The sequence below is a fragment of the Lissotriton vulgaris genome, chromosome 9 (genome assembly GCF_964263255.1).
Source record: "Lissotriton vulgaris chromosome 9, aLisVul1.2, whole genome shotgun sequence".
Classification (NCBI taxonomy): Eukaryota; Metazoa; Chordata; class Amphibia; order Caudata; family Salamandridae; genus Lissotriton; species Lissotriton vulgaris.
In genome coordinates, this window is record NC_141697.1 from 1,024,391,163 (window position 1) to 1,024,404,672 (window position 13,510).

Below are 13,510 nucleotides of genomic sequence, written 5' to 3' on the forward strand. Positions count from 1 at the left end.
TTTTAGTCTTAAAATCACTTTTCTCTGTGGGTTACAGCACTTCACCCGTTGCTCGGTGTGAGTTTCCAATGCAAATACTGGACTATATGTCAGCTTAAAGTCAAATGCACAAACCCACATCTGCAAATGGTGAAACTTTAAGTATATCTGTAACATTGTGCTCATAAAGAAGCCCTTCATTACTGTATTATCAAACCATGAAAAGTACCATACCTTTTTTCCTCATAGAAAAAGAAGAAGGGTACAAATATGGACAAAGAATAAACCATGAGCAATAAGAAAATACACCTGCCCCTAAAGAAATACACTAGTTTTAAATAAAAGAGCAGAAATACTTTACACCCATATTAAAGTTATGGTCTAATGTAAGAAACTCCAAACAGCACACCCTTAATAACAAGAACTAGATGCATGGGAGTATTCATCAAAGAACACTCAATACTGGTCTCAATGTAAAGGCATTAATTAAGAGTAACCAAGCCACCTATCAAAATATATCTCCATTAATAAGGGTATTAATTAAAGGAAGAAATATTGAAGATTATACCAAACACACATTTCCAAAAACCACACACCCACGAAAACCAAGAAATCCTGTTGGGACAGAAAAGTAATCTGCTTGGTAAAGATGTGTACCCCTGCCCCGAGTGCCCAATTGTATCATTGTCTGGTTCCCTCATGCTGATTTTTTTTTTCTCCCATATATGAACACGGATCATGTGTGTGCGCTGAAGCATAGGCAGGTGTCATGGATTGTGGTCTTGTTGGACTATGAGGGGCGCAGATAGCATTACCCTCATAGTGGTGAAAGGCTACTGCCTTCACCAGGAGTTAAACAGCACGAGTGCGGCGGTGGCAGTAAACTGTGTGATGATTAGTAGTACTTTTTACCCTAAGTCACTGGAGTGGGACTGCAAATGCTACTTACCAGTATGCATCTGTTCTTGGCATGTAGGGCTGCTGACATTCATATCTGTGCATAGATCGCCGCCTAGTGTTGGGTCCGGATGATTGCACATTGTTGTCCTGGAAGAGTCTTCGAAGTATCACGAGATAGGTGGCTCCTCCCCTGGACTACAGTGCGCATGGGCATCGCCTCCATCCCCAGATTGTTTTTAGCCATTGGCAGAGATGGAGTGACATATGTAAGTGATGCCCTATGCTAAGAGAATGAAAATATGTGTAAAGAAAATATACTGCAGCTGCGACAGGCGCCGGGGAGGAGGGCGGGCGATATGAATGTCAGCAGCCCTACATGCCAAGAACAGATGCATACTGGTAAGTAGCATTTGCAGTTCGAGGCATGTGGGCTGCTGAATTCATATCTGTGCATAGAATACATAGCAGTCCCTCCATTAGCGGCGGTCGCCCGTGCCAGCTGCAGCCGTTTGAAAAAGCGTCTTGAGAACAGCCTGGCCAACAGCTGCCTGCTGTTTAGAGTGCACATCTACACAGTAATGCTTAGTGAAAGTATGTGTGGTAGACCATGTAGCTGCTCTACAAATATCTTCTAAGGGAATGTTACCTAGGAAAGCCATAGAGGCCCCCATCTTTCTGGTGGAGTGGGCTCTTGGTGGAATTGTGAGAGTGCGTTTAGCTTTAGCGTAACAGATCTGAATGCATTTCACTATCCACCTAGCAATCCCAGCTTTGGAGATAGCATTTCCCTTGTGGTGTGAGGCAAAAGCAACAAAGAGTTGCTTGGTCTTACGAAAATCTTTAGTCCTGTCGACGTAGTACATCAAGGCTCTTTTAACATCAAGGGTGTGGAGCATCCGCTCCGCCAGTGACTCTGGGTTTTGAAAGAATACTGGCAACTCAATTGTTTGGTTCATGTGGAATTGAGATACAACCTTGGGTAAGAATTTAGGGTTAGTGCGGAGCACCACCCTGTTAGCGTGTACTTGGAAGAAAGGTTCTTGGATGGTGAGCGCCTGCAACTCGCTAACCCTCCGTAGCGATGTAATTGCTACTAAGAAAGCAACCTTCCAAGTCAGAAACTGAAGCTCACAAGAGTGCAGTGGCTCAAAGGGAGGACCCATCAGCCTTGTAAGAACCACATTGAGGTTCCATTCTGGAGCTGGTGGTGTCCGCGGTGGAATGACCCTTTTGAGTCCTTCCAGAAAAGCCTTGATAGCAGGGACCTTAAAAAGGGATAGGTGTTGCCTATTCTGAAGGTATGCTGCCATCGCAGACAAATGAATGCGGATGGAAGAGTACGCCAAATTGCATTGGTACAGGTGGAACAGGTAGCAAATAATGTTCTGAATGGAAGCGTCCAGTGGGTCAATATTGTGGTTTACACAGTACATGACAAAACGCTTCCACTTAGCTGCGTAACAAGCTCGAGTAGTGGGCTTCCTTGCCTCCCGAATGATGTCCATACAATCTGGGGGAAGATTGAGGTAGCCAAACTCTAGGACTTCAGGAGCCAGATCGCCAGGTTGAGCTGTTGCGGATCTGGGTGCTGAATGTCGCCATGGCTCTGCGTCAGAAGGCTGGGGGTGAGATGAAGCCTTTGATGCGGTACCACGGAGAGTTCCAGAAACGTGGTGTACCATGGTTGGCGAGCCCACGTTGGAGCAACCAGGATGAGAGTCATCGAGTGCTGCCTGAGTTTGCGCGCCACCAGCGGTATCAGAGGTGCTGGGGGAAAAGCGTACGCAAATCTGCCTGACCAGTTCATCCACATCGCATTGCCCTGTGATTGCGGGTGTGGGAACCTGGCGGCGAAGCTTTGGCATTTTGCGTTCTCCTTTGTGGCGAACAGGTCTATCTCTGGATGACCCCACCTTTGGAAGTACGGTTGGAGTACTGATGGGTGTATCTCCCACTCGTGCATTTGGTGGCTGTGCCTGCTGAGCAGGTCCGCCATCTGGTTGTCTTTGCCTGGGAGATGCTCCGCCATGAGGAAGATGTTCATCTGAATGGCCCACTTCCACATGCTCTGAGCCAGATGAGACAGCTGCGGAGAGTGTGTGCCTCCCTGCTTCTGGATGTAGTACATGGCCGTCATGTTGTCCGTCCGGATCAACACAACCTTGTTGGACAGATGTACTTTGAATGCCTTTAAAGCCATGAAGATTGCCATCAGTTCCAGAACGTTGATGTGCATCTTCCTCTGCTGTAGTGTCCATAGTCCCTGCACCGTGTAATGGAGTACATGCGCTCCCCATCCCTGGAGAGACGCGTCCGTCGTCAGGATAATCTGTGGCACAGGCTCCTGGAACGGTCGGCCCTTGCAAAGGTTTAGTGGATTCCACCAATGCAGAGAGTTGATCGCCCGACCGCTCACCAACACTAGGTCTGTCAGTTGCCCATGAGCCTGAGTCCACTGACGTGCCAAGCACTCCTGAAGCGGACGCATATGTAGTCTCGCGTGCGGGACGATGGAGATGCAGGAGGCCATCATGCCTATCAACTGCATGAACACCTTCGCTGGAAGCGAGTGCTGAGGTCTGAATCGTTGGATCAGAGTCTGGATGCTGGCGATTCTCACTGAATTTGGCTGCGCAGTGGCTGCCAGCGTGTCTATCGTCGCGCCCAGATACTGCCGTACATGGGCGGGCTGGAGATGAGATTTTGGATAGTTCAGCGAGAATCCCAGATCGTGCAGGAGATGAATAGTGCGGGACACGTGGTCTGCGCACTGCTGTTCTGTCCTTGCCTGAATGAGCCAGTCGTCCAGATAAGGATATACGTGGACGTTCTGGCGTCGCAGATGCGCCGCCACAGTCGCCAGGCACTTCGTAAAGACTCTTGGCGCTGTGGTGACCCCGAACGGCAGAACCCTGAACTGGTAGTGCTGGTCTAGGATTGTGAATCTGAGATACTTCCTGTGGGAAGGATGCAGGGGGATATGAAAGTATGCATCCTTTAGGTCCAGTGTGGCCAGGAAGTCCCCCTGTTGAAGCAGAGGGAGAACCTGCTGTAACGTGAGCATATGGAAGTGCTCCGAGAGAATATACCAGTTGAGGGGCCTGAGGTCCAGGATGGGCCTGAGTGATCCGTCCTTTTTGGGGATCAAAAAGTACAGGGAGTAAACCCCTGTTCCCCTTTCTTGCAGTGGAACGAGCTTGATTGCCCCTTTTTGCAGCATGACTGTGACCTCCTGCTGCAACAAGTGCAAGTGCTCGCCGGACATAGGACGGCTTCTTGGAGGAATGTTTGGTGGAATGGAAGTAAGTTCCAGACAGTAACCGTACTGGATAAGAGATCTCACCCACCTGTCCGTGGTGATGGATTTCCACGCGGGCAGGAACTGCTGGAGTCTCCCCCCGACCGGTGTTGAGTGGTCGGGGGGCAGTGACAAGACGTCACTGCTTGTTGGCGGCGGTGGACCTGGAGCTATTGTTTCCACGTCCCCTGCCTTTGACATTGTTGCCTCTGTAGCCACCTCTACCCTTGTTTGTGTATGAGGTCTGGGTATTGCCTTTATAATACTGGGTGGATTGCGATGCTTGACCCCTGGAGGTGCCTCTGGAATTGGAGCGGCGAAAGGAACCACCCCGAAACTGCTGAGATTGGAGGGCCCCCATAGATTTAGCAGTGTCTGTGTCTTTTTTCATTTTTTCCAGTGTCGCATCCACCTCAGGGCCAAACAGGTGGTCATGATTAACTGTTTGGTTGAGTATGGTCGTTTGGATATCTGGTTTAAAGCCTGATATGCGAAGCCATGCATGTCTCCTCAGCAACACACTAGTGTTGATTGCCCTGGAGGCAGTGTCAGCAACATCTAGCGCACATTTGATGGAAGCGTTAGTGATCAGCTTGCCCTCCTGAATTAACATCTCCCCAGCCTCCTTGTACTGGTCAGGCAAGTGCTGCAACAGTGCCTCTAGGGTGTCATAATGAGCCCTATCGTAGCGTGCAAGTAGGGCCTGCGTGTTCGAAATACGCCAGATGTTAGCTGCCTGTGCAGCAATCCTTTTCCCTGAGGCCTCGAATATTTTCGACTCTTTGTCTGGGGGAGGAGCGTCACCAGTCGTCTGTGAATTTGCCCTCTTCCGAGCGTTGGATACAACCAAAGAGTCCAGTGGCAAGTGTCCCTTGATGTATGTTGGATCCGAGGGCGCTGCCTTATATTTTTTATCAATTCGAGGATTGATGACACGCGCCCGAGTGGGCTCCTTGAAGACCTCCGGCGCGTGCTTTAGCACTCCTTTGAGCATTGGCAATGTCTTGACCGACTTCTCGGCCACTGAGAAGTTGTCAAACAAAAAGTCCACATCCACAGGATCTGAGTGGAGCTCGACATCATGGTTAGCTGCAGCCCTCTCAATCAAGGCGTTGAAGGCTGCAGAGTCCTCCGTCGGTGAGGTCTTTGGCGCAAAGAGCTGCGGTTCCTGACCCGATTGCGGGTCATCTGGGTCGGCTCCGGCCGACCAGGGTTCATGTTCCTCCTCCGGATCCGAGTACGCCGGATAGTTGTACTCGACCTCCTCTTCATCGTCACCTTCCCCCGCGTTAGAACGCGTTGGAGAACGTTCAACATGTCTGGGAGACGAAGGCTCCATAGGGGCCGAAGCGCCCGTCGAGTCCTTCTTGTTCTTAAGAGGAATCCGAAAATGTTCTAGCACTGGCTCCGTGGTGATTTTCCGTTTGAGGAGGGACAATTTCCCAGTATTGGCGTCGATGATGACCTCTCGGCGCTCTTCCTCCGCGAGTGGCTGGAGCCGAAGCTTCGACACCACCAACGCTGCTTTGGACGTCGACGTCTCCTTCAAGGGCACGTCCGCCCCTTGCTTCGGAGCGAAGGCCTTCGGCGCCGACTTTGGCGGCAGGGTGTAGCGAATAGGCGTTTGCGCCTTCGCCGGCTTTGATGCGGGCTTCGGCTTCACTCCCTCTGGTTCGGGAACCTCAGCGTTTCGAATCCGTTGGAGGGATTCACGACCTTCTTCGTTAAGGCCGGAGAGGGCTTGGCTGTCTCAAGCGATTTCCCTGAGTCGGGAGTCGAGTCTGCCGGGGGCAGCGTCTTCGGAGTCGACACCTTGCCATCTTTGGCCCCGACTGTCGGAGCCGGCACAGCCGGAGCCTTGGAATCGCTTTGGCGCTTCTTTGGAGCCTTCTTTGGGTCGTCGACCTCGACCGTCTTCGGCGCCGACGCAGCCGCGTCGGCCACCTTCGTCTTCGGCGTCGACCCCGAGGCCTTGGGGTCGGCCATTTTGGCGTGGCCCTTCAAGTCGGCCATTTTGACTTTTTTAGTTGTTGACGCCTCTGGAGCCTTCTGCCCCACCATTGGAGCTTTCACTTTCGGTTTCGAAACCGATGGAGTAGATCCCGATGGCTTCACTTTCGTTTTCTTCAACGGGAGTGGCTCCTCAGAAATGTCCGCGGCCGGGCCGAGAGGCAGGGCAGTTGGACTATAAGCAAGGTCTTGGGTAAGGCCCGAAGGCGATCCCTCGACCTGGGCCGTATGTTGGGGAGTATCCCCTGAGGCAGTCTGGGGGTGCTCTTCCTCCGAGCTATCCCCCACGGTGGCAATGGCCCTATCGTCGTCCCCTACCTCGTCGCCGGCTTCATCAAACTCCTCATCCTCCGCGTCGTAGTCCTCTCCCTCCGACGCAGGGCTAGAGTCCGAAACTTGAAAGACATTCTCGCTGTCTTCAAATGCTTCAAAGATGTTGTCCGGCGGGGGCGCAGGGGGCGCCGACAACTGGGCCTGGAGTCGAGCGGCCCGACGATGCTTCAGGGTCTTCTTGCACCGGAACTTTGAGCAGGCCATGCACCTGGCCTCGTCATGGTTCGGTGATAAGCACTTGTTGCACACAGGGTGCACGTCGAGGTGCGAATACTTGGAGGTGCACACCGGGCACCTCTTGAACGGAGTCCGTTCCATGTTCAGGAACTCGGAGCGTCGAGTAGGCCCGTCCGCGCCGAGAGCACGCGGAGGGGCAGAGAGTGTTCGGAGCTGAGAATAAGATAACCCGAACGGAACAATACCGACGCCCAGCCTAAAGACCTTTTGGTCTCAAGTAGAAAAGTAAAACTACTATCGGTTCCGACGGAGGGAACCGAAACACATCCGAACCCAATGGCGGAAAAAAACAATCTGGGGATGGAGGCGATGCCCATGCGCACTGTAGTCCAGGGGAGGAGCCACCTATCTCGTGATACTTCGAAGACTCTTCCAGGACAACAATGTGCAATCATCCGGACCCAACACTAGGCGGCGATCTATGCACAGATATGAATTCAGCAGCCCACATGCCTCGAACCTATAGGATCACACACCTTTTTAAAGGTTTCACTGCTGTGTGTTTAACTCACCCTGGGACTACATCAGGTTGACGTAGAAGGGCTCTGTATTGAGCGCATGTGAGCGCGTAAGACATTCACTACACAGAGGGTGCAGTGCAGAACAGTGTGCACATGGTAAATGTGTGGGCATTGGCAGAGGGTGCTTCAAGGAACATACTCTGGTGCAGTACAGAGAGAATGTAGTATCGAACAGTGTGCTCAGACTGAGTGCGTGTGCTGCATGTGGAAATGCTGGTGGCAGCATGGTACATGGGCACACCAAACTAGACGGTGGAGTGTCTTGTGAACTAATGCCGATTGCAGAAATTCCAGCACCGATACATTACAAGGAGGACCTTGGATTCCATTTAGGGAAGCAGAGGCCTGCCTGGTGAAAACATGACGCGTAGAGGAATCTCTGCTGCAATCATGTAAACTGGGTGGGATAAGCATGTGAGGGACAGCTAGGCTCTCACTGTGTAATTGCAAAGGGCTCTTTGATTTAGTGACATCATAAGGAAAGGGGAGAGGATGTGGTCTGGCGGCTAGATTGCTGACTTTGATACTGGAAACTAAGGTTTGAGCCTCAGGGTCATGTCCACATCCTGTGATTCTCGGCAAATCACTGTATCTCCCTGTGCCTGAACATGTCCTTGTATAACATAACTGGTGCTTATGTAAAGCATTCCAATACCTTCTGGTCGAGTTCGTGCTATATAAATTTGCAAAAATAAATAAATAAAAAAACGGGCCTGGACAAATCTCAAAAAGAGGGAGCTAGGGCTGATAAGGGAATCAGAAAGGGTAGGGCTGGGGGCCCAGGATGAACCTTCGATGCACAGATCACTGTGGCTGACTTCCAGGTGTGAACTCTGGACACTCCCCTGAATCACGTTTTTGGTTAATCACCTTCAGAGTCCTGCCTGCTGTGACAGACATCTTTTAAAGGGAAGCATGAGGGGTAGAGATGTCCATATCAAACAAGCAGAACCCCAACATAAAACTTCAAAGATTCACACCTTAAATCACATTTTATGTCTGGAAAATACCTATTAGTAGGGGAGTCTCATTAAAGACACATGCGGGTTAGAATTCTCTGATGTAAGTAATTGAGATTGAAAGTAAGTTGATAGAATGACCACCTTCAATATTGAACCAAATGTCAATAAAGAAAAATGTTTAAAAAAAAGTAGGGGGTTCTGAGACCCCATACCATGTCATCTGCCGAGAAGCCAGCCAGGCGGCAATAGGAGGGGAAGCTCTGCAAGACTTCTGCCTGTGACCAGGCCTTGGGGCCTAGCCTGATAGCCTCCCTGCTGGGTGATGGACATCACCCAGGGAAACCATGATCACCTGTCCTGAAGTCTGGAGCACCAGCACCTGTGTGCTCCTCAAGACTTGTCTTCCAGTGAGGGAACGGAGCGTGTTGGAGGAAGCAAGATCCAGAGTGGAGTCAAGCCTGCGAAGTTTGGTGACCCCATATGCCAGGAGGGGCCGCCGTGCATAAAGGACAGTGCCTCACCGATCGGGCCGTTGCCCGTGTGCCTAGCTGTGGAAGCTGGTAACTCGGTATGCCAGGGGGGGCCGCCATGTGCCAAGAATCTGTGCCGCATTGATTGGGACATCGGCCATGTGTGGGAAGTAGCCTTGACCTTGTGTGCCAGGATAAGCAGCGGAGGAGGTAACCGGAGGCCAGCGTGATCGGACAATGAGGTTCGTTGGAATGACCCCTATACACCAGGAGAGGCCACTGAAAGAGCTGAGGCCGGACGTCCAGGTCGTTACTTGTGACCCAAATTGCTGAGACAACCTAGACGAGGGAGGATTTGTATACAAGAGAAGCCCAAGAACAGAGGAGACGCGGTCGGATTCAGGAGACTGCCCCCATGCCAGAGAGAGAGAACAAGACTTACTGCGTATGCCTGGAGCTGGAGCTACTCTGATTGTCAGGACCCTGGTAAGCGTGGCTCAGGAGAGAGAGCCGATTTACAAAAGGGGGTGGTGATGAACAGAGTGTCTGAATTGAGCAGACCACTCTTACCCAGTCCAAAGATCAGGGCTTGATCCATCACCGTTATTTATCTCACTGCCCCATCCCAGCTCAGAACCTGGCTATATGCAAATCAGTCTGTCCCTGGCCCAGTGCATCATGGGAACAGGGCAGACTAAACTACCAAGCCAATTCTTTACCAGAAAGGAGACCAGCTACCGGGGACCGGTTTCTGGCATTTCAGCCTCTTCGGCCCGGCTTGCTTGAATCCTGATGGAGCAGTGAGAAAGGGACTCATGTCTGAGTATACCCTGCCACACCTATAGTGGCCAAAATCGATTTACAAAAGGGGGTGGTGATGAACAGAGTGTCTGAATTGAGCAGACCACTCTTACCCAGTCCAAAGATCAGGGCTTGATCCATCACCGTTATTTATCTCAGGAGAGAGAGCCAGCACCTGTCAGAGCTGCACTTGTGAGCGCGTGCAGCCTAACTTTGACGATCGGGACCAGGACTGCACTTCACCAGTGCCAGGATTCATACCGCCGGAGCTGGTAAGCTGCGAACTGGGCCTACCAGGGCACGGGGATATACAGCCTTTGGTTTTTACAACACTCCTTGAAGGCTAAGTGACTACACCTTATTGACCATGGATGTTGCTGCATGTGAGTGGGTAAATAACAGTACACCCGTTAGATGGAAACGTGGTAGCCCGGGGGTGGCCTAACAAATACTTTGGTGCCTACCTCAAGGGAGGGACTTTGTTATTGTTTATTGAATGTGGTTTACCTTTGCATGTGTAGAATTAGAATTAAAACACTTCTTTTAAACAAAATAAGTATTTGACTGGACATTGATTTATTGTGTGCCCGTTGAGCTACGAGTCGTGTTCAACGATCTGTACCTACACTTCCCTTCGAGGAAGTCTTTACTGCTCGCGCTACGTTACCTAACTGACAGTAAAATTTAGCAGGGGGTGCTTGACCCAGTTGAGGGGGATCCATAGTAGGGCGGGCACCGGGACATAAGGAGTAAATGGCCTCAATCACCTCGATTGTGCCCACTAACCCCGGTTGACCATTTGGCACTCTTAATGGGGTTCTGACACCTCTCTATTAACCTCTTCTCTTCTTTCTGTTAAAAACATAAGATATGATCTGTACTCTGCAGTCTACCATTTTTTTTAGAATGAATAAATAAGCCTGCTCAATGACAAACAACTTACAATCCTTTGTCAAACCTATCCAAAGAAGAGAGTACTCCTCATGAGTGGTATTCCTTCCTGCATTCGTATTCCAATGTTATTGATTCTCAAAAAAAAAGAAGATTAAAAGTTTATTTTTAAACAGCAACAAATGTTAAATCCAGAGTACCATTCACAAAACAGTTTTAGAGTAAGGTCTGATTAGGGAAAATCTCGATAATACATTTTCACTTGTAAAAAATATGTTAACTTTTCTCAAGGGAAGTAGATGAATGGTCTAAATATTTTCATGGAACGACAGAAAAGTGCAGTGGGGCTTCCTTTTTATTCTGAATCCCTGTGAGGACTGGTTCAGATGTGCTGTCTGGATTTACTGAGGAGCCTCTGTTTTTGCCATATTGTTTTCTAACTACCAGGACATAAGCTTTGACATTTTAGTGGGCTACATTTTGTGTCCTCATTTTTTTTGTCCAGGGGTTAACAAACTCACGCTCTTATTTTATTTAATGTTCCGGCTTATTCTCGGGCTTATTCCTCATAAGGACTTAATGGTTGTCTATTGCTGCTCGTTAGTATGCCTTACCCTCCTCAAACTACTTTGTACTTTTCTAAATTATATTAATTTATAAATGTGGCATATTAAGACTGTACCATTTCAAAGAACTTTGTAAAGGGCTGACGTTTAATGTGCACTATACATTCCGAAAAATGAACAGATTCCTGCAAGATGTTTTTCTAGGGCTGTGGAGTTGTCCTCGCGTATTGTTTCGGAACAAGGCATTCTGTCTGCTGAGTTTTTATCAATCATATGTTTTATTAAAGAAGATACCAGCTTTTGTTTTTTAAAGTCACAAGCTCATTTTTGCTCAAATCCCAAAAAATACTTTGTGCGGAACATTACCTTCCTTGGAGTCTTCCTGGGCATGGGTCCTATGGGTATTCAAATACAATCTGCCACACAAAACCAGATAAATTCAATCCCTCACCTGATTCAACTTGGGCCCAAGATATCATCAGCATGTTCAGATTCCAATTGCGGTTGTGGGTCTGGTCAGTACTACATGAGGAACTTATCTTTTGGAAATTGGGGATGCCCCCTTTTCCGTTTTACTACTCATGTCTGGATTTCTTCCTGAGCATCTATCCCCAGCTATTTTACCAAATGTTAGAAGGAAATTTGCTTTCTTTCACATGGGTTACGTGTTATACTTCTCCATTGATACATATGATGACGTAGACCGTTTATGTGCTAATGGTCTGGGACTTATGAGTAACTTCATTAATCCGATTTCAAGTCTTCCCCTACACATTTTTTGGATTACTGCTTTATCTGGTGCCACATTTGTGACAGAAAATGTTAAGTATCAAATGGGTAAGCCTGAGTTTCTCAGAACTTGGGTATAATATATTACATTGTCATATTGGTTCTGCTGGGGTGCACTAACAATAGGATACCTTACGGTGTTAAATTGTCCTATTCACATGTAGTCCTAGTATCCCACAGTATTAGGTTCGAGGTACTGATCATTTATTTGTTTAGCTGATTAAACAGATTAGGAGGATCTAGCCGACTGTGGACCACTGGAAGCAAAGACCTACCACAACACATCTAACCAAACCCCCATCTATAGCAAGCACCTAGTACTTGGGGTCAGTGTAGCTACTACTTTGCTAATGCTGTGTTTTCATTACCTGCTCAGTTATTGGCATTTTATGTAAGAAGCGGTTACTTTTTGGACTTAAAATTTAACATAGCTCACTAGAAAGAACATTTATACCTGAAGAGGAACAAAGCTGAGCAGCTAACGGTTGATGTTCTGCAAAAACAGCCAGCAGTCGTACAGTCAAATGGGCAGCAGACAACGGTGCTTCAGGACACAAACACCTTAGCAGCACTGGACTAGTGAGAAAACCCTGAAAACTAAACAAAGAAGATACAAATGTCACTTTAAACGTTGTTAACTGCATAGGTGTTAATACAACCAATTGTTTACAAAGGATTTGTATTTGCACAATTCCAAACAACGTCATTAGTGCTTGGGGGAGGGTGCAGAGCAATGTGAGCTCTTATTTTCCAAAAGATTTTTTCAGCATTTGCAGTCAAACGTCTGCTGACATAGCCAGACACATTCAACATTTCCCTTCCCTAAGCTCTAGCAGACTTACACCGAAGCTGTTCCTAAACACTGCGCATGCTAGAACTACTTTGGGTGACGTGCAAAGAAGTGAAACTGCTGCCCCTTAAGTGTGTGGAAGGAGAGAGATGAATTTTAGAAAGGCTGCTTTATTAGACAGTAAATGTCACACCTATGGTCAATAAAGCAGGGCCTCAGATAATAGGGAACAGCACCAGAAAAAGAAGGAGGGCAAATCAAATTGGACTCTGGTAGGATAGAGGGGAGTTGCGGAGAATACTACAGCAAAGAGGGCACTAATGGAGACCGGTCAAGGGACATGGCAAGAGAGAAGGGACATGGAAAGCAACTTGTTCTGGGCAAGCAAAAGCTCCATCCAACCACAAGCGTCCTATTATCTGGCACACACACACAGTAACACTGAAGTCCTAGCACCTGTGTCCAGGTTATTTATATGCTTAACGCTTATTGTAGATGGTGACACCTAAACAATGAGTAATGGGATAGGGGAAGGTAAATGGGCTGAAGACAGGTAAATGAGACACACTGGAGGGGAGAGAGGGACAGGAAAAGAGGAGCAGGGAGCAGAAATGAGATGCAGTCAATTGAGCAGGGAGAGACAAGAGTGTCAGGAGCAAATAAATCCATCCTTGCTAGCACTATGCTCCAGCTGCTCGGAGCATCACTTACGCGTGCATAATCCAGTTCAGCGAAAATCAGCAAGGCCTGGGTTCAACAGTAAAGATGGCGTTCTAAAACAGCAGAGACTCATTTCTATAAGGAGGATAAATGCGCTTTCACTGCACCAAATGAATGCTTCACCACGCACTGCACTGAAAGCTCATTTGGCAACATAAAGATACTTTTGGGCCCAGCTATATTGTGCAGAGTAGTTAATTTCTTGAAAATGTATACTTCAATAGTTCTCTCCCCTTAGCACCA

General features: G+C 48.5%; 1 protein-coding gene across 2 annotated transcripts in view; it reads right to left on the minus strand.

Annotated features, from left to right (window-relative positions):
* ATRIP (ATR interacting protein) overlaps positions 1 to 13,510 on the minus strand; it is a 310,304-nt gene that overhangs the window by 94,031 nt on the left and 202,763 nt on the right. For both annotated transcript variants that reach the window (XM_086938928.1, XM_086938927.1), the window contains exon 10: positions 12,212 to 12,354. In XM_086938928.1, coding sequence (XP_086795054.1) covers positions 12,212 to 12,354 — 143 coding nt within the window. The remainder of the gene's footprint in view (positions 1 to 12,211; positions 12,355 to 13,510) is intronic.